The 27140-nt window shown below is 39.0% G+C and overlaps 1 protein-coding gene across 1 annotated transcript in view; it reads left to right on the plus strand.

Annotated features, from left to right (window-relative positions):
* PRKAR2B (protein kinase cAMP-dependent type II regulatory subunit beta) overlaps positions 1-27140 on the plus strand; it is a 126331-nt gene that overhangs the window by 62295 nt on the left and 36896 nt on the right. The window contains exon 3 of the mRNA XM_007528317.3: positions 16407-16459. Within this exon, the coding sequence (XP_007528379.1) occupies positions 16407-16459 (53 nt within the window). The remainder of the gene's footprint in view (positions 1-16406; positions 16460-27140) is intronic.

Genomic DNA, 27140 nt, shown 5'->3' on the forward strand with positions numbered 1-27140 from the left:
ACATGAATAAACACACTGACCAGTGGAATAGAAGTGAGACCCCAGAAGTAAGCCCCCACACTTATGGACATCTAATCTTTGACAAAGGTGCCTAGACTATTAAATGGGGAAAGCAGAGTCTCTTCAACAAATAGTGTTGGAAAAAATGGGTTGAAACCTGCAGAAGAATGAAACTGAACCACTATATTTCACCAAATACAAAAGTAAATTCCAAGTGGATTAAGGACTTGGATGTTAAACCAGAAACTATCATACTCTTTTCCGCATAAATTTTAAAGACATCTTCAATGAAACGAATCCAATTACAAAGAATGCTAAGGCAAGCATAAACCTATGGGACTACATCAAATTAAAAAGCTTCTGCACAGCAGAAGAAACCACTACCCAAACCAAGAGACCCCTCACAGAATGGGAGAAGATCTTTACATGCCATACATCAGACAAGAGGCTTATAACCAAAATATAGAGAGAGCTTGCCAAAACTCAATAACAAGAAAACAAATAACCCCATCCAAAAATGGGGAGAGGACATGGACAGAATATTCACCACAGAAGAGATCCAAAAGGCTGAGAAACACACAAAATTTTTTTCCAAGTCTCTGATTGTCAGAGAAATGCAAATAAAGACAACAATGAGATACCACTTCACTCTCCTGTGAGAATGTCATACATCAGAAAAGGTAACAACAGCAAATGCTGGAGAGGTGTGGGGTTAAAGGAACCCTCCTGCACTGCTGGTAGGAATGTAAATTGGTCCAACCTTTGTGGAGAATAGTCTGGAGAATTCTCAGGAGGCTAGAAATGGACCTAATCTATGATCTTGCAGTTCTTCTCCTGGGATATAACCTAAGCCACCCAACACATCCATCCAAAAAGATCCCTGTAAACATAGGTTCTTAACAGCCCAATTTGTAATAGCCAAAACCTGGAAGCAACCCAGGTGTCCAACAACAGATCAGTGGCTGAGCAAGTTGTGGTAGATATACACGATGGAATACTACTCAGCTATGAAAATATCATTTTCAGCTGATCTTGGTTTGAGCTTGAAAAAATCATGTTAAGTGAAATAAGTCAGAAACAGAGGGATGAATATGGGATGATCTCACTCTCAGGCAGAAGTTGAATAACAAGATCAGAAGAGAAAACACAAGTAGAACCTGGACTGGAGTTGGTGTATTGCACCAAAGTAAATGACTCTGGGATGGGGGGAGGGGGAAAATACAGGTCCAAGAAGGATGACAGAGAACCTAGTGGGGGTTGTATTGTTATGTGAAAAACAGAAATGTTATGCATGTACAAACTATTGTATTTACTGTCGAATGTAAAACATTAATTCCCCAATATATAAATCTTAAAAAAAAAAAAAGCAAACAGATTCTAAGACTTTGTGAAAACTATTATAGTTATTTTTAGGAAGTGGGAAGTTGTGGACACAGAACTATACCCTGTAATACTCTTACATCTTGTATCCCACTATTAATCACAAATAAAAAAACAGGGCAGGGGGCACTAAATAACCAGGTTCAAGAATGGACAGCTCGCAGGTAGGAGCATGTACAGGCTTATCACACTTGGGGAGGGCATGGGGGCTCTGCAGCCCTCCCTCAGTGTCTTGCCCTGTGTATCCCTTCCACTTGGATGTTAATTTTTTTCAGATTAGTTGTATATTTTTATTTCTGGTAGAATGCTAAAAAATTTAGAGGAGAGAGAGAGATTTAGAGAGAGAGAGAGATTTGCAGCACTCCTTCCCCACTCATGAAACTTACTCCCTACTGGTGGGGACTGGAAGTTTGAGTGGGGTCCTTGCCTGGATGTGCTCAACCTGGTGTGCCACTGCCCAGACCTTCATTTGACTGTTCTAGATTTTTATCTATTATAGTAAACTGCAATAGTAAGGAAGCACTTTCCTGAGTTCTGTAAGTCATTCTAATGAATTACTGAGACCATGGTATAAGTCAAGGGAACCTTCAGTTTATAAAACTAGTCAATCAGAAGTATAGATGACATGGGAATTGTGATTGACTTCTGGGAGGGGGTATATTTTGTGGGATTGAGCCCTTTTAGTTGGGGATTTAATGCTAACTCAAGGTAGACTGTATCCGAATTAATCACTGAAGATCCCATAGGTGTCAAAGAATTGGAGGGATGATGTCAGAAGAGACACCACATATTTGGTCTCAGGAAGAAAAAAGATACTTTGTCTTGTCTATCATATATTATAAATATCATATACATCCCTCACTTATGTATACATAAAAATATATGCATGCACACATAATGTATGCAGACATGTGTAGCACAGTTATTTATGTAAGATGTCTGCATTTTGTATAAAAAGACTGAAGTCAGAAACCTCAGAAGATGCAGCATTAGTAATGTTCTCATTTTTCCTATTCTGCTTTACCATGGCACATTACTCTGCCTGCAATGTGGAAATCTACTTAAATTCTTGGGCCATTCTAAACGACAGTTGTAGTAGCCAGATAAATATATGCACAACAGAATAGAGAAACTTCAGTATAGAGTTTACTTAAAAGAATACAGCTTCGTCTTTGTGTGTCAAAGGACAGAGAATAGTTTCAAGGTCAGATTCAGATTGCTGAGGAGGGATGGGACAAACACTATTCAGAAAGACTATGTATGACGCAGCTCACATTTCAGAAGGCTTTAGTTTGAGGGTGTTTCTCATTGGAGAAAACAGTATAAATGAAGGTAAGATGGAGTGAGGCACCATGACAGTTGCTGGATTTTGACTTACCTAAAGGAATGTTAATATAGCAAAGCATTTGCAATGTAAATGCCAAGAACTAAGTCCTTGTAATAGTCTCACAATAAATAGTTTAATGAGACAGATAACTCAGGAGCAAAATGCATGCATGTGATAAAGTAGAGTTCACACATCAAAAGTATGTTAGAAATAATGAATGATGTTGGGAACCATTGTAATTTATTTAGAAAAATAATAGATTCTTACTCCTCAGACTTTTTAAAAAATACATTTATTTACTTTTTTATTAGTGATTTAATAATGATTAATAAGATTGTAAGGTAACAGGGGCACAATTCCATACAGTTCCCACCACCAGAGTTCCTTGTCCCATCCCCTCCACTGGAAGCTTCTCTATTCTTTATTCCTCTGGGAGTATGGACCAAAGTTAAAAAAAAAAGAAAAAAGACTTATTTTTTTAAATTATCTTTTTATTTATTGCATAGAGACAGCCAGAAATTTAGAGAAAGGAAGAGAGACATTTGCAACCCTACTTCATCATTTGTGAAGCTTCCCCCCTGCAGGTGGGAGCAAGAGACCTGAACCCAGATCCTTGTGCACTGTAATGTGTACACTTAACCAGGTGTACCATCACCTGGCCCCTGGACCAAGATTCTTTATGGGGTGCAGAAGGTGAAAGGTTTGGCTTCTATAATTGCTTATTTGTTGGACATGGACGTTGGTAGGTTGATCCTTACCCCCAGGCTGTTTTCTGTCTTTCCCTAGTGGGGTAGGGCTGCACTCATTTCAGGACTAGTTTTCCTAGAGTGGCAGAGTAGACTGACCCAGCCTTTCCTGGAGAGAAAAAAAAAAAAAAAAAGCTGACCTCAGGTTTATAATCACAATGGTAATAATAGTGCTGATGATGCTAATACTCTTGATGTCATGCCCAAAGGAAGGCATGTATCAGTCTTACGCCACCTCTTTAAATTTATACATTTGTGCTAGAATCAAATTCTTTTTTATTTTTATATTTCTTTATTGGAGAATTAATGTTTTACATTCTACAGTAAATACAATAATTTGTACATGCATAACATTTCCCAGTTTTTCATATAATAATACAATCCCCACTAGGTCCTCTGTCATCCTTCTTGGATCTGTATTCTCCCCACACACCCACCCCAGAGTCTTTTACTTTGGTGCAATACGCCAATTCCAGTTCAGGTTCTACTTGTGTTTTCTTTTCTGATCTTGTTTTTCAATTTCTGCCTGACAGTGAGATCATCCCAGAATCAGCCTTCTGTTTCTGACTTATTTCACTTAACATGAATTTTTCAACGTCCATCCAAGATCAGCTGAAAATGATAAAGTCACCATTTTTTATAGCTGAGTAATAGATAGACAGATAGATAGATAGATAGATAGATAGATAGATAGATAGATAGATAGATAGATATCACAACTTGCTCAGCCACTGATCTGTTGTTGGACACCTGGGTTGCTTCCAGGTTTTGGCTATTACAAATTGGGCTGTTAAGAACCTATGTTTACAGGGATCTTTTTGGATGGATGTGTTGGGTGGCTTAGGTTATATCCCAGGAGAAGAACTGCAAGATCATAGATTAGGTCCATTTCTAGCCTCCTGAGAATTCTCCAGACTATTCTCCACAAAGGTTGGACCAATTTACATTCCTACCAGCAGTGCAGGAGGGTTCCTTTAACCCCACACCTCTCCAGCATTTGCTGTTGTTACCTTTTCTGATGTATGACATTCTCACAGGAGAGTGAAGTGGTATCTCATTGTTGTCTTTATTTGCATTTCTCTGACAATCAGAGACTTGGAAAAAAATTTTGTGTGTTTCTCAGCCTTTTGGATCTCTTCTGTGGTGAATATTCTGTCCATGTCCTCTCCCCATTTTTGGATGGGGTTATTTGTTTTCTTGTTATTGAGTTTTGGCAAGCTCTCTCTATATTTTGGTTATAAGCCTCTTGTCTGATGTATGGCATGTAAAGATCTTCTCCCATTCTGTGAGGGGTCTCTTGGTTTGGGTAGTGGTTTCTTCTGCTGTGCAGCTTTTTAATTTGATTTAGTCCCATAGGTTTATGCTTGCCTTAGTCTTCTTTGTAATTGGGCTAGAATCAAATTCTTAACAATTAAAAAATAAAGACTGGTGGAATAACTCACTGAATGGTGCACGTGCATGATCTCGGTTCAAGCCCAGCCCCCACTGCATTAAAGGAAGCTTCATTGCTGTGATCTCTTTCCCTCTCTGTGTCTATCTTAAAAATAAATGAATAAATATTTTAAATAATTAAAGGATAAATATAAATAAATATTTACCTTTAAAAAATTAAGAAAAGAGAAGCAATACTGATTTAGATTTGCAATTTGAAGAGGGGTTTCCAAGCTCCAAAGCATGCTACTGCTAGTATGCTTAAGATTGGATTTATTTGGTGTATTTCACCAAAGTGAAAGACTCTAGGTTGGGGTTGGGGTGTTCAGGTCCTAGATCATGATGGCAGAGAAGGATCTGGGGGGGAGGGTTTGGATTGTTATGTGGAAATGTTATGCATGTACAAACTATTGTATTTTACTGTCGACTGTAAACCATTAACCACCCAACAACAACAAAAAAATTTTTTTTAAAGATTGGGTTTAAATCATACTAAACTAAATCATAAGTTTCTTTCCTATGAGTTGTCACTTCATTAAAAATAAATAAGTATGCATAATATGTAAAAACTTTGTAATTTGGACTAAAAAGAAAATTAAGTAAAACGGTTACAAGAAATATTGGCATGCTGCCAATATAACTCAAAAAGAAAGTCGAATATATAAGAGGACAAAAGAAGGAATATAGTCAGTTTGTTTATAAACACTTGAAAATAGTTAAGTAACTTAAAACATTTTTATATTGTTTTTCAAGTAAACTGGCAAATATTTCAAAGCAGTAGCATCCACCTTTATTATAGTGAGAGGTGTCTTCTAACTATAAAGATTCTTTTTAGGATATTGGATAAGTACAATCACTCTGAAAAGAAATTTGGTAGTAAGAGTGCCTTAAGAATTATCATACTGGTATCGGGCAGTGGTGTATTTAGTAAAGTTACCATATGCAAGGACTGAGGTTCAAGCCCCTGGGCCTCACCTACAAGGGCGAAGTTTCATGAGTGGTGGATCATTGTTGCAGATGTCTCCTCTCTCTCTCTTTCTCTGTCTCTCTACCACTCATCCACTATCAGTAAATAAAATGGCCCCCAGGAAAGTGGAGACATGCAGACACTGAACTCCATTGATAACCCTGGTGCTCACTCTGCCCTCAAAAATTAATTTATACCTTTGAACTCCCTAAAGACAATATTTGGAAATAACTCCTATAGCATAATGTAAATTGTAGAGAAATATTTATTGTGAAGATATTTATTGTTAAGAAGCTGGCTAATACTACAAATTAACATGCACAAAGACAGGGTTTGAACTCCTAGCCCGCACTTTCAGGGGGGAAGCTATATAAGCAAGTGTCTCTCTCTTTCTTCTCTCTCTCTTTCTCTCCTCTCTTCTCTCACCCTCTTTCTCTGTCTCTATTACACTAAAATTTTTTTTAAAAAGAAGTGAGCTAAATATTCATCTAATTCATCTAATTCATTCAGCTAAATATTCAAATAGAAAAATGGTGTGTTATAGCATATGATAGTCAGGAGTCTTTTAAAAGTAATATTTACAAAATGTTTCTAGCAGCCTGTGAAATTCTTGTAGTGTTAAATTTAAACAGTATATTTTAAAATATGAGCTCAACACAATGAAAACTGGAAATGAGTGTGCAAAAATGTGAATAGTATTTGCTCCATGAAATTGAATGATAGATGACTTCTGAATATTTTAAAATAAATATGTAATAAAAATGGTTATTTCATAACAGATTTAGACTTTTCATTATTTTTAATTCATACATATGTCCATAGCATGAAAATAAAAGTTAAAAGATTTAAACTGTTTCTTTGAATTGTGGAGTTGAAAGCAAATTAAAAATAGTAGTCAATACTATCAGGAGAAAATAAGCTTTCTTTTGAGAGCAAAGTATCAGGGCTGGTCTGGAGGAAGCAGAGTTCTTTTTTTTTTTTTTTCCTTTCTTTATTTTTTTTTTATTTTTTTATTTTTATTTTTATTTTTTTTTAAATTTTTTATTTAAGAAAGGATTAGTGAACAAAAGCATAAGGTAGGAGGGGTACAACTCCACACAATTCCCAACACCCAATCCCCATAACCCACCCCCTCCCATGGTAGCTTTCCCATTCTCTATCCCTCTGGGAGCATGGACCCAGCGTCGTTGAGGGTTGCAGAAGGTAGAAGGTCTGGCTTCTGTAATTGCTTCCCCGCTGAACATGGGCGTTGACTGGTCGGTCCATAACCCCAGTCTGCCTCTCTCTTTCCCTAGTAGGGTGTGACTCTGGGGAAGTTGAGCTCCAGGACACATTGGTGGGGTCTTCAATCCAGGGAAGCCTAGCCAGCATCCTGGTGGCATCTGGAACCTGGTGATTGAAAAGAGAGTTAACATATGAAGCCAAACAATTTGTTGAGCAATCATGGATCCCAAGCTTGGAATAGTGGAGAGGAAGTGTTAGGGAGGTACTCACTGCAAACTCTAGTGTAGTCCTGCTTTCAGGTATATATTTTGCAGTAGTTTATGGATACGTGTGCACATAAGCTCTCTCTCACAGAAACTGGTGTATATCTAGGTTATGGGACTTTGTTAGAAAGTGAACTACCTGAGATGATATTAGAGTGTACTATTAAAGGAAAGGTCTCACCCGAGTAATGAAGCTGAAGGGTTGTCATTCCACACGTGAAGTCTCTGGATACATTCTGAGGTGAAGCATGTTGAGGTAGCAGTCGTTGCTTTGGTTAGGTTGTGATCGGCAGATGCAATGTTATTTGGTTTGGATTGGGAGATGCATACGGGAAAGTGGGCCCTATCCAAGGGTTCCAGGACTGGGGGAAGTAGGGGCTCTATAGTGAAGATGTGAGGTTCCTGCTGTCTTAGGGTTCAAAAAGACAATCAAAAAGACAATCAATAGTTAATATTATCATCACATTATTTGTTAATTGGGTTAACTTTGAAAAGTCCCTTTGTTATGGTTTGCTGGACAGTACCTAGTATCTTGTATATAGCTGTGCTATTGGAAGCTTCTAATCTACGTGGTCTAGGCTTTTGAGAGAGTCCGCATATCAAATACATAGCCTATATATTAAAAAGATTCAGTTTGTCTTTTGAGAAACTTTGAGACATACAATTGATTTCCCCCTCTCATATTAATTAGCTACTGATTTATATGTCTACATTTTGCTAGGAGTGTACATAAACACCATTCCCACCACCAAAGGACTGTGACCCATCCCTCCCGCCCACTCCCACCCCCCACTGGCCCAGGAAGCTACATGCCTACCCCTCACCACTGGGTTTTTACTTTGGTGCCCTACTAACAATTTGATCAGGTCCTGCTTTTAGTTTCCCTTTCAGATCTTCTTAGTCAGCTTCTGTTGATGAGTGGGATCATCCCATACTCATCTTTATCTTTCTGACTTATTTCACTTAACATAATTCCTTCTAGCTCTGTCCAAGATGGGTCAGAGAAGGTGGGTTCATTCTTCTTGATAGCTGCATAGTATTCCATTGTGTATATATACCACAGCTTTCTCAGCCACTCATCTGGTGTTGGGCACCTGGGTTGCTTCCAGGTTTTAACTATTATGAATTGTGCTGCTATGAACATAGGAGTACACACCTCTTTTTGGTTGGGTGTTATGGAGTCCTTGGGGTATAACCCCAGGAGAGGAATTATTGGGTCATATGGAAGGTCCATGTCTAGCCTTCTGAGAGTTTTCCAGACTGCTCTCCACAGAGGCTGGACCAATTTACATTCCCACCAGCAATGTAAAAGGGTTCCTCTGTCCCCACATCCTCTCCAGCATTTGTTGCTGCTGTCCTTTTTGATGTATGCCATTCTTACAGGAATGAGGTGGTATCTTAGTGTTGTCTTGATTTGCATTTCTCTGATAATCAGTGACCTAGAGCAGTTTTTCATATGTTTGTTAGCTTTTTGGATCTCCTCTGTGGTGAATGTTTTGTTCATTTCCTCTGCCCATTTTTGGATGGGGTCATTTGCTTTTTTGCGGCTAAGTTTGCTGAGCTCTTTATATATTTTGGTGATTAGTTTCTTGTCTGATGTCTGGCATGTGAAGATCTTCTCCCATTCTGTGAGGGGTCTCTCTGTTTGTTTAATAGTTTCTTTGGATGTGCAGAAGCTTTTCAATTTGATGTAGTCCCATTGGTTTGTTTCTGCTTTAGTCTTCCTTGCAATTGGGTTTGATTCATCAAATATGTCCTTCAGGTGTAGGTGTGAAAGTGTTTTACCAATGTTTTCCTCTAAGTATTTGATTGTTTTTGGTCTGACATCTAGGTCTTCCATCCATTTGGAATTGATTTTTGTTTCTGGTGAGATAAAGTGGTTCAATTTCATTCTTCTGCATGTTTCAACCCAGTTTTCCCAGCACCATTTATTGAAGAGAGCCTCCTTTTTCCATTTAATCCTTTGGGCCCCCTTATCAAAGATTAGATGCCCATAGGTGTTGGGATTTACTTCTGGGCTTTCAATTCTGTTCCACTGGTCTGTATGCCTATTTTTGTTCCAGTACCATGCTGTTTTGATGATGATGGCTTTATAATATAGTTTAAGGTCTGGGAGTGTGATGCCTCCATTTCTGTTTCTTTTCCTCAAGATGGTTTTGGCAATTCTAGGTGTTTTCTGGTTCCAGATAAATGATTGTAGTGTTTGTTCTATTCTCTTAAAGAAGCCTGGTGGAACTTTGATGGGTATTGCATTAAATTTGTATATGGCTCTGGGGAGAATATTCATTTTGATGATATTTATTCTTCCAATCCATGAGCATGGGATATCTTTCCATTTCTTGGTATCAGTTTCTGTCTCCTTGAGTAGCGACTCATAGTTTTCAGCATACAAGTCTTTCACTTCTTTGGTCAACTTTATTCCTAGGTATTTGATTGATTTTGCTGACACAGTAAATGGGAGTGATTTCTGGATGTCTTCTTCTTCAGATTTAGTGTTTGCATAAAGAAATGCCACTGATTTTTGTACATTGATTTTGTAGCCTGATACCTTGCTATATTGCCTAACAACTTCCAGTAATTTTCTACTGGATTCTTTAGGTCTTTCTATGTATACTATCATATCATCTGCAAATAGTGAGAGCTTGACTTCTTCCCTTCCAATCTGTATCCCTTTGATTTCTTTCTCTTGCCTGATTGCTATGTCAAGAACTTCCAATACTATGTTGAAGAGTAACGGTGACAGTGGACAGCCCTGTCTAGTCCCCGATCTGAGGGGGAATGCTTTCAGCTTCTCTCCATTGAGTATGATGTTGGCTGTAGGTTTGCTATATATAGACTATATATATATTCCACTATCTTGAGGACTATTCCACTATCTTGAGGAATTTCCCATCTATTCCCATTTTCTGTAGAGTTTTGAGCATGAATGGGTGTTGGATTTTGTCAAAGGCTTTCTCTGCATCTATTGAGATAATCATGTGGTTTTTGGCTTTGCTTTTATTGATGTGATGAATGACATTGATTGATTTACGGATGTTGAACCAGCCTTGCATTCCTGGGATGAATCCCACTTGGTCATGATGAACAATCTTTTTGATGTGTTGCTGTATCCGTTTGGCCAAGATCTTGTTTAATATTTTGGCATCTATGTTCATCAGAGATATTGGTCTGTAGTTTTCCTTTTTTGTTCTGTCCCTATCAGCTTTTGGTATCAGGGTGATGTTGGCTTCATAAAAGGTAGAAGGGAGTATTCCTGTTTCTTCAATCTTATGGAATAGCTTAAGAAGTATGGGTATTAACTGTTTCCTGAAAGTTTTGTAGAATTCATTTGTGAAGCCATCTGGTCCAGGACTTTTGTTGTTGGGGAGATTCTTAATAACGGTTTCAATTTCTTTGTCTGTGATTGGTGCATTTAGATTTTGTAGTTCTTCTTGGTTCAGTTTTGGAAGTGCATAGGTTTCTAGGAATTGTTCCATTTCTTCCAGATTCTCTAGCTTGGTGGCATATAGTTCTTTATAGAAGTTTCGCAGAATTCTCTGGATTTCTGTGGTGTCAGTTGTTATATCTCCTGCATCGTTTACAATTCTATTAATTTGAGTCTTCTCTCTTTTTTTGTTTGGTGAGTCTGGCTAGGGGTTTGTCAATTTTGTTTAATCTTTCAAAGAACCAACATTTGGCTTCATTGATCTTTTGTATGGTTCTTTTATTTTCGATGTTGTTTATTTCTGCTCTAACTTTAGTGATTTCTGTCCTTCTGGTTGCTTTAGGGTTCCTTTGTTCCTGTTCCTCTAAGTCCTTGAGGTGTGTAGTAAGGTCGTTCATTTGGGCTTCTTCTTGGTGTTTAATATGTGATTGTATGGCTATAAGTTTCCCTCTCAGTACTGCTTTCGCTGTGTCCCAAATATTTTGATAGGTTGTGTCTTCGTTTTCATTAGTTTCCAGGAACATTTGAATTTCCTGTTTGAGTGAGTCTCTGACCCAGTGGTTCTTAAGGAGCATGTTGTTTAGTTTCCAAATTCTATGTCTTTTAATAATTTTCCGTTTGTTGTTAAAAGTTAGTTTTACTCCACTGTGGTCTGAGAAGATACTTGGGATGATTTCAATGCTCTTGAATTTATTGATGCTGTCTTTGTGGCCTAACATGTGGTCTATCCTTGAGTATGTGTTGTGTGGATTTGAAAAGAAGGTGTATTCCAGTTTTTTGGGGTGGAGGAGTCTGAAAATGTCCAAGAGGTCTAGTCTGTCAATCTCTTCATTCAATTCTCTTGTATCTTTATTGGTTCTCTGCTTTGTTGATCTGTCTAAGTATGAGAGTGTGGTATTGAAGTCTCCCACTATTATTGTATTACTATTGATGTATTTTTGAAATTCTTTCAATAGGTGTTTAATGTATTTAGATGGTCCCTCGTTGGGTGCATAGATGTTAATAATTGTTAAGTCTTCTTGGCTGATTGATCCTCTAATCATTATGTAATGTCCTTGCCTATCTTTTATTACTTTATTTAATTTAAAATCTATCGTGTCTGAGATGAGAATGGCTGTTCCTGCCCTTTTTTGTGGACCGTTAGCCTGTATGATAGTTTTCCATCCTTTCACTTTAAGTCTGTGTTTATCTTGTTGTGACAGATGAGATTCTTGCAAGCAGCATATGGTTGGGTTATGTTTTCTGATCCATCCCCCCACCCTGTGCCTTTTGATGGGTGAGTTTAAGCCATTGACATTTATTGATATTATGGATTTAATGTATTGTAGTGCCATTGTTCTAAAAAACAATTTGTTTACTCTGATATATTACAAGTATTATAGTGATGTTCTTGTTTATAAGAGGTCTTTTAGTACCTCTTTCAGGGCCGGCTTGGTAATAGTTGCCTCCTTTAACTGTTGTTTGTCTAAGAAGGTTTTGATCCCTCCATCTAGCTTGAATGAAAGTCTAGCAGGATATATTATCCTTGGTTGAAACCCTTTTTCATTCAGGGCTCGGTAGATATCTTGCCACTCCCTTCTGGCTTTTAGAGTTTGAGTTGAGAAATCTGCAGAAAGTCTTATGGGTTTTCCCCTGTATGTGACTTTTTGTTTCTCTCTTGCAGCCTTTAGGATCCTTTCTTTATCCTTACTTCTTCTCATTGTGACTATGATGTGTCTTGGTGTTTTCAGGTCTGGGTTGATTCTGTTTGGTACTCTCTGGGCCTCTTGCACCTTGATATCCTTTCTGTTATTCAGGTCTAGGAAATTTTCTTGTATTATTTCCTCTAGAATGTTTGCTTCCCCTTCCTCTCTTTCTTCCTCTGGCAGGCCAATTATACGAATGTTACTTCTTTTGAGATCATCCCATATGTCTCTGTTGTTGTTTTCAGTGTCTCTCAATCTCTTTTTAAGCTCTTTCACCTCTTTCTTAGTTTTCTCTAACTCATCCTCTGTCTGACTAATTTTGTTTTCTGCTTCTGTTAGTCTGCTTTCCCTTGCCTCAGCTTCTTTCTTCATTACAGCTATTTCAGCTTTCAGTTCTCTAATTGTCTCAAGATAATCAGTATTTTCCTTGGGGGTCTCAACTGTTGTTTCCCTAATACTGCCATTCCTTTCCTCCAATGTTGTTTTCATTTCTGTGATTAATAAGTTTATTATTGCTTGCATACTTTTCTTATCTATGGTTACTTCTGACTGATTTGTAGTTTCTTCTGGGCTCTTGTCTTCATTCATTGGGGTAGCAGTTTTATTTGTTTTTAATCTACCCATTTTTTTTTATTTATGTGTTTCTCTCTCTTTTTTTTTTTAATGCTCTGTTGTTCCTCAGTTGTTGTGTTTTGAGCACAAGTAACACTGTACTAAATACCTTTATGCCAATTGCACTCACCAACCTCCGGAATTACAGTAGCAACTGAAGTAAGTATTGAAGGAGTTTAATCGTTACCAGTTAGCCAAAAAATTTCTCCAGTCCGTGAAAAAATAGTAACCAAATCCCAGTGGAGAAAGAGAAAAGAAAGAGAGGATAGCCAGAATAGACAGTTATGCAAATCTACTATCCAGTGTATATTCTAGGGGTAACAAGAGTGTAAAGGGAACTAGAGCAGAGATACACACATAGAGAGTCCACTCTGGGTCAGATTTCTTCCCCAAAGTAATTCACAAATTCAGAAAGGCAAAGAAGAAAGAAGTGTATGACAAGATAAAAAATAAATAAATAAATAAATAAAAGAGAGATAGAGAGAGATAAGAGAGAGAAAAGGGAGAAGATAAGAAGAAGGGTTGTAATTAAAGGGCAGTGCGAGGAACTTCCCAAATGTGTATCAGTGAATTAAAAAAAAAAAAAACCCTGTTTGGTGGTATGGGGTATCCTGCTAGTAGCTGGTCCCAGGCACTGCTTATGGGGGGGGGGGGGGCGGCGGGAAGGATGTATGCTTGAAAATTAAAAGGAAGAAAAAAGAATTTTTTTCCCCTATTCTAATTCTTAACCCAAATTAAGTTATCGACACCTCCTTGGTGTCACCGCTATGGCCCCTTATTGGCTGGCCTGCTAAAGGCAGAAAATCCTATTGTTTACAAGAGATGTATCCGGAGCTCCAAGGCTAGCCGCTTCTCAGTCCGCCATCTTCCGGAAAACCCCCCCCTCCAGACTTTTTTAAAGGATTTCTCAAAAATGAAAACTAGCTCCAAATCCTTTGATCCAATGAGAGCTATACTCAAGAAGTCTTTGGATCCGCCCTCAGGGTCGCGGTGGACCCTGGAAACTCCCAAGAGAAAGCCCCCGAGCTAAAGTGCTCTCTCCGGGTCCTCTGCCCGCCGCGCTCTGCAACCGGAGGAGGAGCCGCCTTCCTGGGCGGGCGGAGGACAATGCCCGGCGCACTCGCCTTGCCCGGCGCCCTGGGAATTCTGGAACCCCGCTAGTCCGTGTCACCTTTACTCTAATTCTTAACCCAAATTAAATTGTACTCACTTTTTGGTGTCACCCCTTATTAACTGGCCTGCTAAAGGCAGAAAATCCTACCGTTGCCGACGATGCGATCAGAGCGCTCGCTGTTAGCGACTTCTCAATCCACCATCTTCCTCCCTTCCGGAAGCAGAGTTCTTATAGATTGCCGGGATAGCCTCGCGGGCAGGAGAGAGAGACGACCACGGACTCATGGCTGAGCTGGGAAGCAGTATCTCTTTATTGATGAGCGGGGATGCAGTTCAACAATCTAATCTCTTCTAATCACAACACAATTCTCCCCTGCCTCCCTCCTGAGGTGGAAGAGTCAGGGACAAGGAAGTACGTAGGATAGGGGGCAGGGAGAAAGGAAAAGCGCGAACCAGTGAGGATTAAACCAATGTCCCGGAGGCAGGAGAGTGCTTAGTTAACAGTGGTTATGTAAATAGAATACATCGTAAGTAGTACAAGCAAACCGAATGTGATGATCAAAACAGAAGGTCTTATAAGCAGGATTTAGAAGCATACCAACAATAGATTGTCTCTCTGTTTTCTTTTCTTTTTTTTTAAGTTTTCTTTTTTATTTATGTATTTATTCCCTTTTGTTGCCCTTGTTTTATTATTGTTGTAGTTATTATTATTGTTGGTGGTGATGTTGTTGTTGTTGGATAGGACAGAGAGAAATGGAGAGAGGAGGGGAAGACAGAGGGGGGAGAGAAAGAAAGATACCTGCAGACCTGCTTCACCACTTGTGAAGTGACTCCCCTGCCACTGGGTAGCCAGGGGCTTGAACCAGGATACTTCTGCCAGTCCTTGTGCTTTGCACCACATGCACTTAACCTGCTGCTACTGCCCGACTTCCATCTCTCTGTTTTCTAAGGTAAAGTCCAGCTTATATTCTTTGGTGACAGGTAGGCTTGATTAGAATAAAAGAAACAACCAATGTGTCCTGGAGCTCTTATTCCCCAGAACCCCACCCCACTAGGGAAAGAGAGGCAGGTTGGGAGTATGGATCGATCTGTCAACGCCCATGTTCAGCGGGGAAGCTATTATAGAAGCCAGACCTTCCACCTTCTGCATCCCACAATACTCCCAGAGTGTTAAAGAATAGGAAAGCTATCAAGGAAGGGAATGGGATACAGAGTTCTGGTGGTGGGAATTGTGTGGAGTTGTACCCCCTTATCCTATGGTTTTTGTTAGTGTTTCCTTTTTATAAATAAAATAAAAATAAGAAAATAGACAAAAAAAGAATAGAAGAAGCACATTAATATAACAGAGTACTTGTTCTAGGGGTGTCTTTTGCAACCTTTAACACCTGTATGTTATGTAAAGGGAAATATCTTGCTTAAATTCTAGGGATTCTTATCTCTGGATTTTATGCAATCTAAGAAATTCCAAGAACTAGGTGATATGTTTTTTATATCTTACTGTATCAATTTTGGGTGGAGTGTAAACATGTTAGATGTGAGTCAGAATATCTCATTGTGTATTTTAGGTCTGTCCCTGGCTTGGAGCAAAAAAATTAAATTTTCAAGTAAAATAACCCAGCATGAATATATTTAATGAATTTCCTCTCTTTTTTCATTTATTTCTTTATCATTTTATTGAACAAAGATAATGGTTTACATAGCTTTCTCATTGACTCTCTAAATGAAGTGTCTGGAAATAAAAATCCAGAAAATAAACCTAGTTACTATCATGTCAAGTGGTATTTTTTTGTCTCCTCTTTATTTAATAAAAACTGCTTCATTTTCTGTTTTGGTTGATGTTAGAAGGGGGGGAAAAAACCTATTTTATTCTGGTTCCTTCCACAGGTGACAGTCTAGAAATTTGAAATAATGTTAGAGGGCAAAACCCCCAGGGTACTTCCCAGCCACAGATATCTTTCTTTAGCTCTTTTCTGGTTGATTTAAGACCTTATTGTTTTCTGATTAAGACTAGCTTACTTTCTGTATGCCTAGGCTTACTAATTTTCATCCATAGCATCTGAGTAAATTCCTTAAAAATTGCGGTAGGAAATTGTTTGAGAGAATAGACTGCCTCCCTTGGCTAAGGTGACTTAACATGCTTTTATACATGATACTCATTTTGTTCATTAATTTTTAAAGGTATATAATAATGTTTTATAATAAAAATCTTTAAAACTGTCTTTTCACTTTTGTAGTATGTGCAGAGGCTTATAATCCTGATGAAGAAGAAGATGATGCAGAATCCAGGGTATGTAATTCATGAATAAATTAATATTAAATTGATATTCCTATGTAAGATAAAGAGAATAATAAGATAAAAACAGGCATGTAAATCAAGAAAAGACATAATGGTAGTATTATCTGGTTTTATCAATTTTCCACATATTTATGAGTGAATTAAGAGTAGTTTACGAAGGAGCTGGGTGGTGGCACATCTAGTTGAGCACATGTATTACAATGCGCAAGGAGCTGAGTTCGAACCCCCAGTCCCCGCCTGCAGGGAGAGAGCTTTGCAAGTGATGAGCAGTGTTGTTAGGTGTCTCTATGTATCTCCTCCTTCTCTCTTGATTTCTGGATATCTCTATCCAATAAATAAATAAAGATAATAAAAATTTTTAAAAGATTAGTTTACAAGATTATACAATTACAGGACTATTTTTGCAAATTATAAGATTACAGGTTTAGAGTTCCACCTCCAAGGAATTATTTTGATATTTCTTTTCCTATTCCTATCTCTCTGATAGCCTACTTTAACATCACATTCTGTAACATGACATAACCTTTATCTAGAGAGCTTCTCTTTGAATAAAAGGCATACAAGAAGCTCACTATAGTTGTGGCTTTATTTCCTTTGCAAAATACAGCATAAAAAAAGCTATGTTATAGTGATGTTATTTTTCTTAGATTTTCTAGTATAGAGAAATACTGGAAAATGCCTTCTAATTTATAGTAATAGAAACTCACTCTGAAACAATATATTATAGTAAAGTTACCTCTAGAGTGCCAACAGAGTCTTTTCATTCTGATAGAGAGCAGAGGAGAGAGATTCCATAGCACTCATGCTTCCACAGTGACATGGCAATTCCGGTGTCATTCTGGACTTACATCTGAGTGTTGTGCATGACAAGGCAATGCTACAGGGAGAGGAAGAGAAAAGAGAGAAAAAAAGAATATAGGGAGTTGGGCAGTAGCGCAGCGGGTTAAGCGTATGTGGTGCAAAGCGCAAGGAGTGGCTTAAGGATCCCAGTTCAAGCCCCGGCACCCCACCTGCAGGGGAGTTGCTTCACAAGTGGTGAAGCAGGTCTGCAGGTGTTTATCTTTCCCTCCCACTCTCTGTCTTCCCCTTCTCTCTCCATTTCTCTGTCCTATCTAACAACGACAACAACTACAACAATAATGAAAAACAACAAGGGCAACAAAAAGGGAAAATAAGTAATTTTAAAATAAAGAAAGAAACAATATAGATGGTGAGATAAAAAAAATTCATTTAAAGAAACTGATTCCTGAGGGGCCAGAGGTAGCACAGTGGGTTAAGCGCACATCCTTATGCAAGGACTGGCATAAGGATCTATAGCTCCTTCACCTCCATGGGGGGGTCACTTCATAGGCGGTGAAGCAGGTCTGCAGGTGTCTATCTTTCTCTCTTCCTCTCTGTCTTCCCCTCCTCTCTCCATTTCTCTCTGTCCTACCCAACAACAACAGCACAACAACAATAATAACAACAACGACAACTATTAAGCAACAAGGGCATCAAAGCGGGGAGCCTCCAGGAGCAGTGTATTCCTAGTGCAGGCACTGAGCCCCAGCAATAACCCTGGAGGAAAAAGAAAAAAAAAAAAGAAAGAAGCTGATTCCTGAGAAGACCTAATGGCTAAAAATTTTTCTAGTTCAAAGCAGGTTTTCTTTTCTTTCTTTCTTTCTTTCTTTCTTCCTTTCTCTATTTATTTATTTATTTATTTATTTATTTATTTATTTATTTATTTTATTGCTACCAGGATTATCTCTAGGGCTCAGTGCCAGCACTATGAAATCACCACTCCTGTTGATCACTGTTTTCTTTTTTTTTTTTAATTTCTTTTCATTTTGATAGGATTGAGAGAGGAGGGTGAAGGAGAGAGGAAGAGGGACAGAGAAACACCTGTAGATCTGCTTCACCGCTTGTGAAACCCCCCCCCCACACACACACAGGTGGGGAGTTGGGGGAGGGAATTTCTCCTTGGGCCACTCCGGGGGTCTTGGGAACCCTGCTGATGAGGGAGCAGAGAGGAATGACACGACCCCCCAGGGAGAAGCTTCAGAGAGACGACTTGTTTATTCAGGGGTACAAGCAAGCAGATGTACCCAAGGGTTAGGAAAAGGTTAAGGTAATCATTAAGCCATACACACAATAAAGGGTTAAGTCTTGACCTGTCAGATGTTTGTTCATTACTGGGAAGTTACTGTATAAGTTCTGATCACCAGCTCACCATGTACAGGTAAGCTTCTCTCTAAAGGTGAATCACAAGCACCTCAGGGCAGGGGGTGAGGGAGCAGTTAAGCAAGACTAGGATATTTGCAATGGGTTTCAGTTGGCCATATATGGTAAGTATGGCCTTTGTTCAAAGGGAATGAGGAAGCATGTGCAGGAAGGTTCCCAGCCTGGAAAACTCCATCCATCTTAAGGTCATGGTGTCAAGTGGGCACCTGCCAAACGCCCCTCCATACAGGAGAGGGTTTGGAGTCGCCCCTCTCAGACCCTCATGGAGATGATGGCCTGGATTTCCCGACGGTGGACTTTTTCCCACAGGGAGTGAGGGCTCAAACCCAGGCCATTGTGCATGGGAATGTGTGTGCACAATTGGTGTGTCACCACCTGACACCCCCCCCCAAAAAAAACAGTTTTTAAGCTGTGTCCTTTAGCTTTGTTATCTTAGTATTTATTTTATAAAAAGTAAACCACGGAGCCAGGTGTTGGTGCACCTGGTTAAGTGCACATGTTACAAAAAGTAAACCACATAAGAGATTACTATGCCAGATGTGGAAAGTAATAATTTCTTCCCCTCTTTTTGCTTTAGTATAGAGTTTGTCAAAGTTCTCTTTTTCTATTTAGTTTTTAAAAGTATAAACACAAACTTATTTTTGTAGAGCTGGAAACTAAGTAGGCTTGAGTTTTAATGTGGAAAAGCAGACACTGTGTACTTAAATCACTACGTCATTAGGCTCCCTGAAATATATGTAAAGCCCAGGGGTAGAAAGATTAAGATTGTATTATGACACAGAAGATCTTAAAGGAAATCCTATTACATTCTTTACCCATGGGGATTCTTGGCATTAAGGATTAGGGGACCTCATTTTTCACTATTAAAACTTAAATTATTTTCATTAAATCTGCAAATTCCAGCCTAAAATTATGTAGCCTTAAAATCAAAATATTTTTGCTATTATGTGTTGTGCTGCTACTACTCTGTGTAGTCAGAAAAACTAGACATTCCTATCATATAATTAATTTAATTTTTTTTCATTTTTTTAAAGAGTTTTAAATTTATTCCCTTTTGTTGCCCTTTGTTGTTGATGATGATGATGTCGTCATTGTTGGATAGAACAGAGAGAAATGGAGAGAGGAGGGGAAGACACAGAAGGGGAGAGAAAGAGAGACACCTGCATACCTGCTTCACCGCCTGTGAAGCGACTCCCCTGCAGGTGGGGAGCCAGGACTCAAACTGGGATCCTTATGCCAGTCCTTGCACTTTGCACCACGTGTACTTAACCTGCTGTGCTACCACCCGACTCCCATTAAATTTGTGTTTATAGCAGAAATAATAGTGAGTAACTTTGAAGGCTACAAGTATTCTTTATATGTTAAGACTCAGTAACTAAAGTAATTTTGATGAGAAGGCTTAAACAGGTAAAAAAAAAAAAAAGGTCTAAATTCAAGAATATTTAAAAATACAGTTTAGCGCTACCATAAAGCCAACTGGACTTCCCTGGGTAGACGACCCCACCAATGTGTCCTGGAGCCCCACTTCCCCAGAGCCCTGCCCCACTAGGGAAAGAGAGAGAGACAAGCTGGGAGTATGGATTGATGGGCCAAAGCCCATGTTCAGCAGGGAAGCAATTACAGAAGCCAGACCTTCCACCTTCTGCACCCCATAGTGACCCTGGGTCCATACTCCCAGAGAGATAAAGAACAGGAAAGTTATCAGGGGAGGGAATGGGATATGGAGTTCTGGTGGTGGGAATTGTGTGGAGTTGTACCCCTCTTATCTTATGGTTTTTGGTCAGTTTTTCCTTTTTATAATTAAAAATTAAAAAAAAGAATAGGGTAGCTATCAGGGGATGGGATAGGATATGGAGTTCTGATGGTGGGAATTGTGTGGAGTTGTACCTCTCTTATCCCATAGTTTTTGTCAGTGTTTCCTTTTTATAGATAAAAAATAAAAAAAAGAAACAACAACAACAAAAAATCAGCTGCTTAGTAATCTTAATTCCATCTGCAACTTTAATTCCTCTATGCTTTGTAAAATAACATAGCCACAGCTTCATAAGACTAGTACATTGATATCTTTTGGGTAATATTTTTCTCCTTATTAAGTAGTGGTATCTGAAAAAAATAATACAGTTTGGAAACAGAACACAGTGTAAAAACTATTACCATTTGGTCTATGAGATAAGTGTTTTTGTTAGAAAGCCTCTATATCACTGAAGATTTACTTGGCTGCATAAGAAAACCCAATCCAATGAAATAAAAAAAAAAAAAAGGTATTGTGAAAAAATCACTGCATACTTCCTTGGAAATTTTACAAAATCCTAAAAAGGGTAAACAAAATGAAGCAAAACTAGTCAGTAAACAAGAAGGAGCCTACCTCAGAGACTAGTGAGTCTCATGTTTATGAGGGATTCGGCTCCTGATCAAGGAAAAGCCTCCAAGCCTATCCTTCAAGTGTAGGCATTCTCTTCTTTTTCTTTCCTTTTGTCTTCTCATGCTACTACCATACTCACATAGCATATTTCTGTTCACCAGAGGGGGAAAACTTTTTTCACATACCAGTTCTCTGTGACACTAGCTGTTTGGTGTCTAATGAACCATCTGGCCACAATTAAACTCAATTCTGTACACTTGGAGGTAGCATCAAACCCCACTGAGCAAGGTCTTGTGGGTGCCTACGAAACTAACGCCTTCTACTGTGCACACACATTTCGGGTGCTGGTAACAAGTCCAGTCTATCACGTGTGTTTCTGACTCGTTGGATTCCCTCCCTTGGGCTTGATTCATTGACTAGTTCTGAACTCAGGAAAAACATGTTTACCTGTTTATTTTTAAAGTATATGATCTCAGATTAGCATACATACATTTTCCTTGATATAATTTCAAGGGAAAGTTAAATATTAAGACTGGTCTGGAGAAGAATAAATTAGATTTTAGTGAGAATACCTTCACAGATGAAAGTGTAAGAGTTATGTGCATTGGCATGTAGAAGCTGATAAAGAAGTGCTGGTAAATTTGGTGTAAAGAGTTTCTTGGCAGCCTTCTCCACACACTGTGGTGTATGTATAACAGGTACACAATGGTCAGAAACATGAGGGGCAGACCCCTGCTCTTTAAGAATTTAGGCTCTGGTGGCAGAAGTGGAAAATAAGCTGCTTCTTCTTCTGGCGTTTGCCCTTCTTCCGTAGCCAGTCAACAGCGTCAGGTTGAGCCTGATGTAAAGTTTCGAGACCTCCTTTGAATCTGGAGAGGTGGCAGTCGTTGACTATGTGGGTCATAGTCTGTCTGGAGCCGCAGGGGCAGTTCGGGTCGTCTCTGGCTCCCCAGCGGTAGAACATAGCGTCAACCCGGCTTTGACCTAGCACGTTATGATTGGGCTCTCCTCAGTCGCTATCGAACAGGCCATGGCTGGTGCGCCATGTGAAGCAGGTGTAGGAAATAAAACAGAACAGTATCCTCAATACATGAAGTAATTGGAGAGGCCGTGTGCAGTGAGACTGGAAGAATAGACACAGAGAGACTTGTCCCAGCAGAGCAGGGGAGTGTGAGGTTCTGCATGAAGATAGGTGTGGTTGGGGCCCAGTGGCTTAATTGGGGGTGGATAAGGAAAGAATGGAATTTAATTCTCTATAACAGTGATTTACTCCATCAGTTTTTGTTTGTTTTGTCAATACAGAGAGAAATCAAGAGGGAAAGAGAGGAAAGATAAAGAGACATCTCCAGCCCTGCTTCACTGCTCATGAACTTCCTTCCAGCAGGTGGGAACCAGGGGCTTGAACCTGGGTCCTTGCACATAGTAACATGTGCACTGTACAACAGAATATGTCACCTCCCAGCCCCCCACCATTAGCTTTTAAGTTGGAAAATGGGATATTCTGATTTGATTTGATTTGATCTCTCTCTCTCCTCTCCCTCTCCCCCCCCCCCCATCTCCAGTGTGAGGGAGTAAGACACAAGCATTACTCCACAATTCATTTTCATTGTTTTTCACATGGTACCGGGGACCAAACCCAGGATCCAGGCTTTCAAGGGGTGGACTTTACTGCAGAACCACCTTCTTAGCATCTGATTTAATTCTTTTTTTTTCTTTCTCTTTTGTTGGAATGAGGGCCTCACACATATGACTTCACTGCTTGGGTTAATGTTGACAGACAAAGGGAGGGAGAGTTCCTATAGCAAAGGAGCTCCCTCTGGTGTCCCAGTGAACTCTCTCCAGCTCCATCATTTGGTTTTTCAAAGGGTACTTTCAGTTCTGTATGTAGAATAGATGTTGCAAATATGAAAATATCTGCAGATTTTTCTTGCTTAACAAAACAGGTACAGTGTTTTCTTCATGAAAAGTCTTTATTTTTTAGTTTTCTAATTTTTAAATTGAAAGTCAGCAGAAATTTAGAGCTGGTATCATATTTATAAAAAATTACCTATCAAAACATTTACTTTTAAAAAAAACACTTGTATTTTAAAAGGTAATTTTGTTTGTTTTTTGCTTCCAGGGTTATTGCTGGGGCTCGGTGCCTACACCACGAATCCACTGCTCCTGGTGGCTATTTTTTTCACTTTTGTTGTCCTTATTGTTTTATTGTTGTGGTTATTATTGTTGTTATTGCTGTCATTGTTGTTGGACAGGATGGAGAGAAGAGGGGGAAATAGAGAGGGGGAGAGAAACACACCTGCAGACCTGCTTCACCGCCTGTGAAGTGACTCACCTGCAGATGGGGGAGCCAGGAGCTCGAACCAGGTTCCTTACTCTGGTCCTTGCACTTCCCACTTTGTGCGCTTAACCCGCTGCACTACCACCCTACCCTTAACTGTTTTTAAATAATAAATATTTTTCAACTTTTAGGTCTGTATCTGTGGCAATTACTCAGCTTGCATTTGTGACTTGAATGAAAGACTGTGGCTGTGTTTCATTAAAACCTATTTATGGACACTTGAGTTTGAATGCCTTATAATTCCTGTCAGAAAATACTCTTCTTGGGGGTCAAGTGGTGGTATGCTCGGTAGAGCACACATGTTACCACATGCCCCTGCTCCCCAACTGCAGGAGGGAAGCTTCACAATTGGTGAGCAGGTCTGCAGGTGTCTCTCTGCTCTCTCCCTCATCATCTCTCCATTCCCTCTCAATTTCTCTCTGTTCTGTCAAACAAAATAGAAAAAAATAAAGGAAAAAATAGCCACCAGGAGCAGTGGATTTATAGTGCCAGCACTGAGCCCCAGTGATGACCCTGGTGGCAAAAAAAAAAAAAAATATATATATATATATATATATATAGAGAGAGAGAGAGAGAGAGAGAGAGAGAGAAATAGATGTAGATTTATAGATAGATAGGTAGATATAAAAAAAATACTCTTGGGAGTCTGGCAGTAGTAGCTCAGCGGGTTAAGTGCACGTGGCGCACAGCGCAAGGACCAGCATAAGGATCCTGGTTTGAGCCCCGGCTCCCCGCCTGCAGGGGAGTCCCTTCACAAGCAGTGAAGCAGGTCTGCAGGTGTGTTTCTCTCCCCCTCTCTATTTCCCCCTCTTCTCTTCCCCCTCCTCTCTTCCCCCTCCTCTCTCAATTTCTCTCTGTCCTATCCAACAACGATGATGTCAATAACAACAAGAATAAAAAAACTATAACAATAAAAAAACAAAGGCAACAAAAGGGAACATAAGTAAATAAATATAAAAAATTTTAAAAAATACTCAACTATCTCCATCATTAAAAAATGTAAATTCTTCAAGGGTCATAAAAAAATGAAAGATCTGACCTTTAGTCATTATCTTACTACACTTAGTTTAAGGTATAGTTTTATTTGAGCTGCATCAGAAACCACATTCTGCAGTTTCTGAACTATGTGACATTGCAAAAGTTACTTGGGCAAGTTCATTTTCTTAACTTTAAATTATGTTTAGGGGGAGTTTAATGCAGTGCAAAGTGCAAGGACTGGCATAAGGATCCAGGTTCAAGCCCCAGCTCCCCACCTGCAGGGGAGTCCCTTCACAGGCGGTGAAGCAGGTCTGCAGGTGTCTTTCTCTCCCCCTCTCTCTTCCCCTCCTCTCTCCATTTCTCTCTGTTCTATCCAACAAGGACAACATCATCAATAACGATAATAACTACAACAATAAAACAACAAGGTTAACAAAAAGAATAAATAAATATTTAAAAATAAATAAAAATATTTAAAAAATAAATAAAATTATGTTTAGGGTCTGTTTCTAGTAATACATTAGTTAATATACTACATAAACTTTTCTGGGCTTCGTACATTTGCTACACTGTTGAGCAACCTTCCTATAACAATTTTATTTTTATATTAGTATTTTATTAGTGATTTATAAGAGTATAAGATATCAGAGGTATAATTACAGTCACTCTCACCACCAAATTTCTGTGCCCTCCACACCCCTCCAACATCATCATAGTTTTCCCAAGATCATAAGCATGGGTATATATGTATACTTTTCCTTTTTTCAATTCATGTCTTTCAGTTCTCTTTGTTCCACTTATGAGTGAAATCACTCTGTAGTTGTCCTTCACTTCCTGACTTCACTAAGCATAATCTTGGTCAGTCCCATCCATTTAGTACTAAAGGACAAATTATAGTCTTTAATTATTAAGTAGAATTCCATTGAGTCCCATTACTTTTTTTATTGTATTTATCAGACTCAAATAAGTGATTTTATTCCATTGTTAAAGCCTCCCCCCACTCTAAGTATTCCTCATACCCCACCTCAATATTTTAAAATTTTTTATTGGAAAAATGAAAAGGCAAGCACCAGAGAAACATGGACCATTTGGGCAAAGATAACTGACCTCATGTGAAAGCTGATGCTTTTATTCATTTCTAGGAGCCTGCTCTCATTTCCATTCTAAGCCAAACCTACACCTATTAGAACTTCTGGGTGTCCTTCCTTTTCTCCTCGTCCCTCTCAGATAAGGGAAACAGCCTGACTTTCTCAAGTGTCCTTCACATTCTCTTCCTAGTTTACAAAGGTTTATGGTCACAAAAGTTGAGAGTCTTAGTGTAATTGCGGTTCAGAGGCCTCTAGTCATCTCCTCCTAATGTTTTCCCTCTGGTAGTGTGACCCAAATTCTTTTTGGGGTGCAGAAGGTGGGACTTTTGACTTCAGTAATTGCTTCTATGCTGGACATGAGCATTGGCTGGTCAATCCATACCCCCAACCTTTCAGTTGAGGTTCCAGGACATGTTGGCAAGGTCATCCGCCTAGGAAAGTCAAGAAGGGGTCTTAGTGTCATATACAACCTAGTGGCTGAAAGGCAGTAATATATATACTTATATATAATATAAGTAGTATATAATATACTTACGTAATATAAGCAGGACAAATGTTTAATAAACAGGGACCAAAGAGTAGAATTAGAGCAGATGAGAATAGGGAGCAGAAAGAAGGTAGGATGTCTATGTTATGTCTATACCTAGGGGCCCAGGACTTTTATAATCTTTGCTTGAGCCTGATAGCTAACATAGATGTAGACTAGAAACATTGTCTAGGAGGATGATACCAGAGTTGAGAATAAAACTTGAAAGCTGAGAGTGGCTCCCAAACTTGAAAATATATATAGATACAGTTAGCTATTTACCACACTGATCTGACCTGGAGCCCATATATATTCATATTTAGCACAGGATCCTGTATAACCTCTGGGTCCATGTCAGTCTATCTATTTTCCTCTCCTACTTTCTGTCTACCCCTTCCTTCTCAATTTCTCTCTGTCTTGTCAAATAAAAAAAGAAAAAGAAAATAGCTGCCAGGAATGGTGGATTTGTAGTACTGGTATTGAGCCCAAGTGATGACCCTGGTGGTGAAAAAGAGAGGAAAGAAAGGAAAAAAGAAAGAAAGCAAGAAAAAGAGAGGATAAAAGTACTAAAACAACTAAAATGAGAGTTGTGAGATAACATCAAGAACAACTTTGTGTCAGAGGGATACAAGAAGAGAGGGAAAGTGACAGAATTCATATTTGGAAATTTTTTAGGTGAAAATTTTAAAGAAGACAGACACCCAGATCCAGGAGTCTCAAAGAGCTCCAAGAAAAATAAGTCCAAATCTTAAGTTCACCAAACCTCATAACAGTTAAAATAGCAAAGTTAAAAGACAAAGAGGTAACCCTTATTTTTTATCATTCGATGAGGGATTAATGGTTTACAGTACAGTTGTTGAAATGGAGACATTTCCCCATGATAGGTGTCTGCAGAACACTCTTAACTATAACGTAGGCCCTCTTCCATCATCATGCACCAAGACGCTAAGACCCTCTTCATCCCCTGTTTTCCCCTCCAAAAGAGACAATTCTGAAAAGGGAAATCTTGTAAGATTACCAACTGATTTTTCTACAGAAATTCTAAAGATTAGATAAACTGGAGGAATATATTCATATCTGGATACAAAAAATTTCCACCCAAGAATACTTTAACCTGCTATGTACCAATAAGACTTGAAGGAGGTACAAAGAATTTTCAG

Source organism: Erinaceus europaeus, chromosome 8 (assembly GCF_950295315.1).
Source record: "Erinaceus europaeus chromosome 8, mEriEur2.1, whole genome shotgun sequence".
Lineage (NCBI taxonomy): Eukaryota > Metazoa > Chordata > Mammalia > Eulipotyphla > Erinaceidae > Erinaceus > Erinaceus europaeus.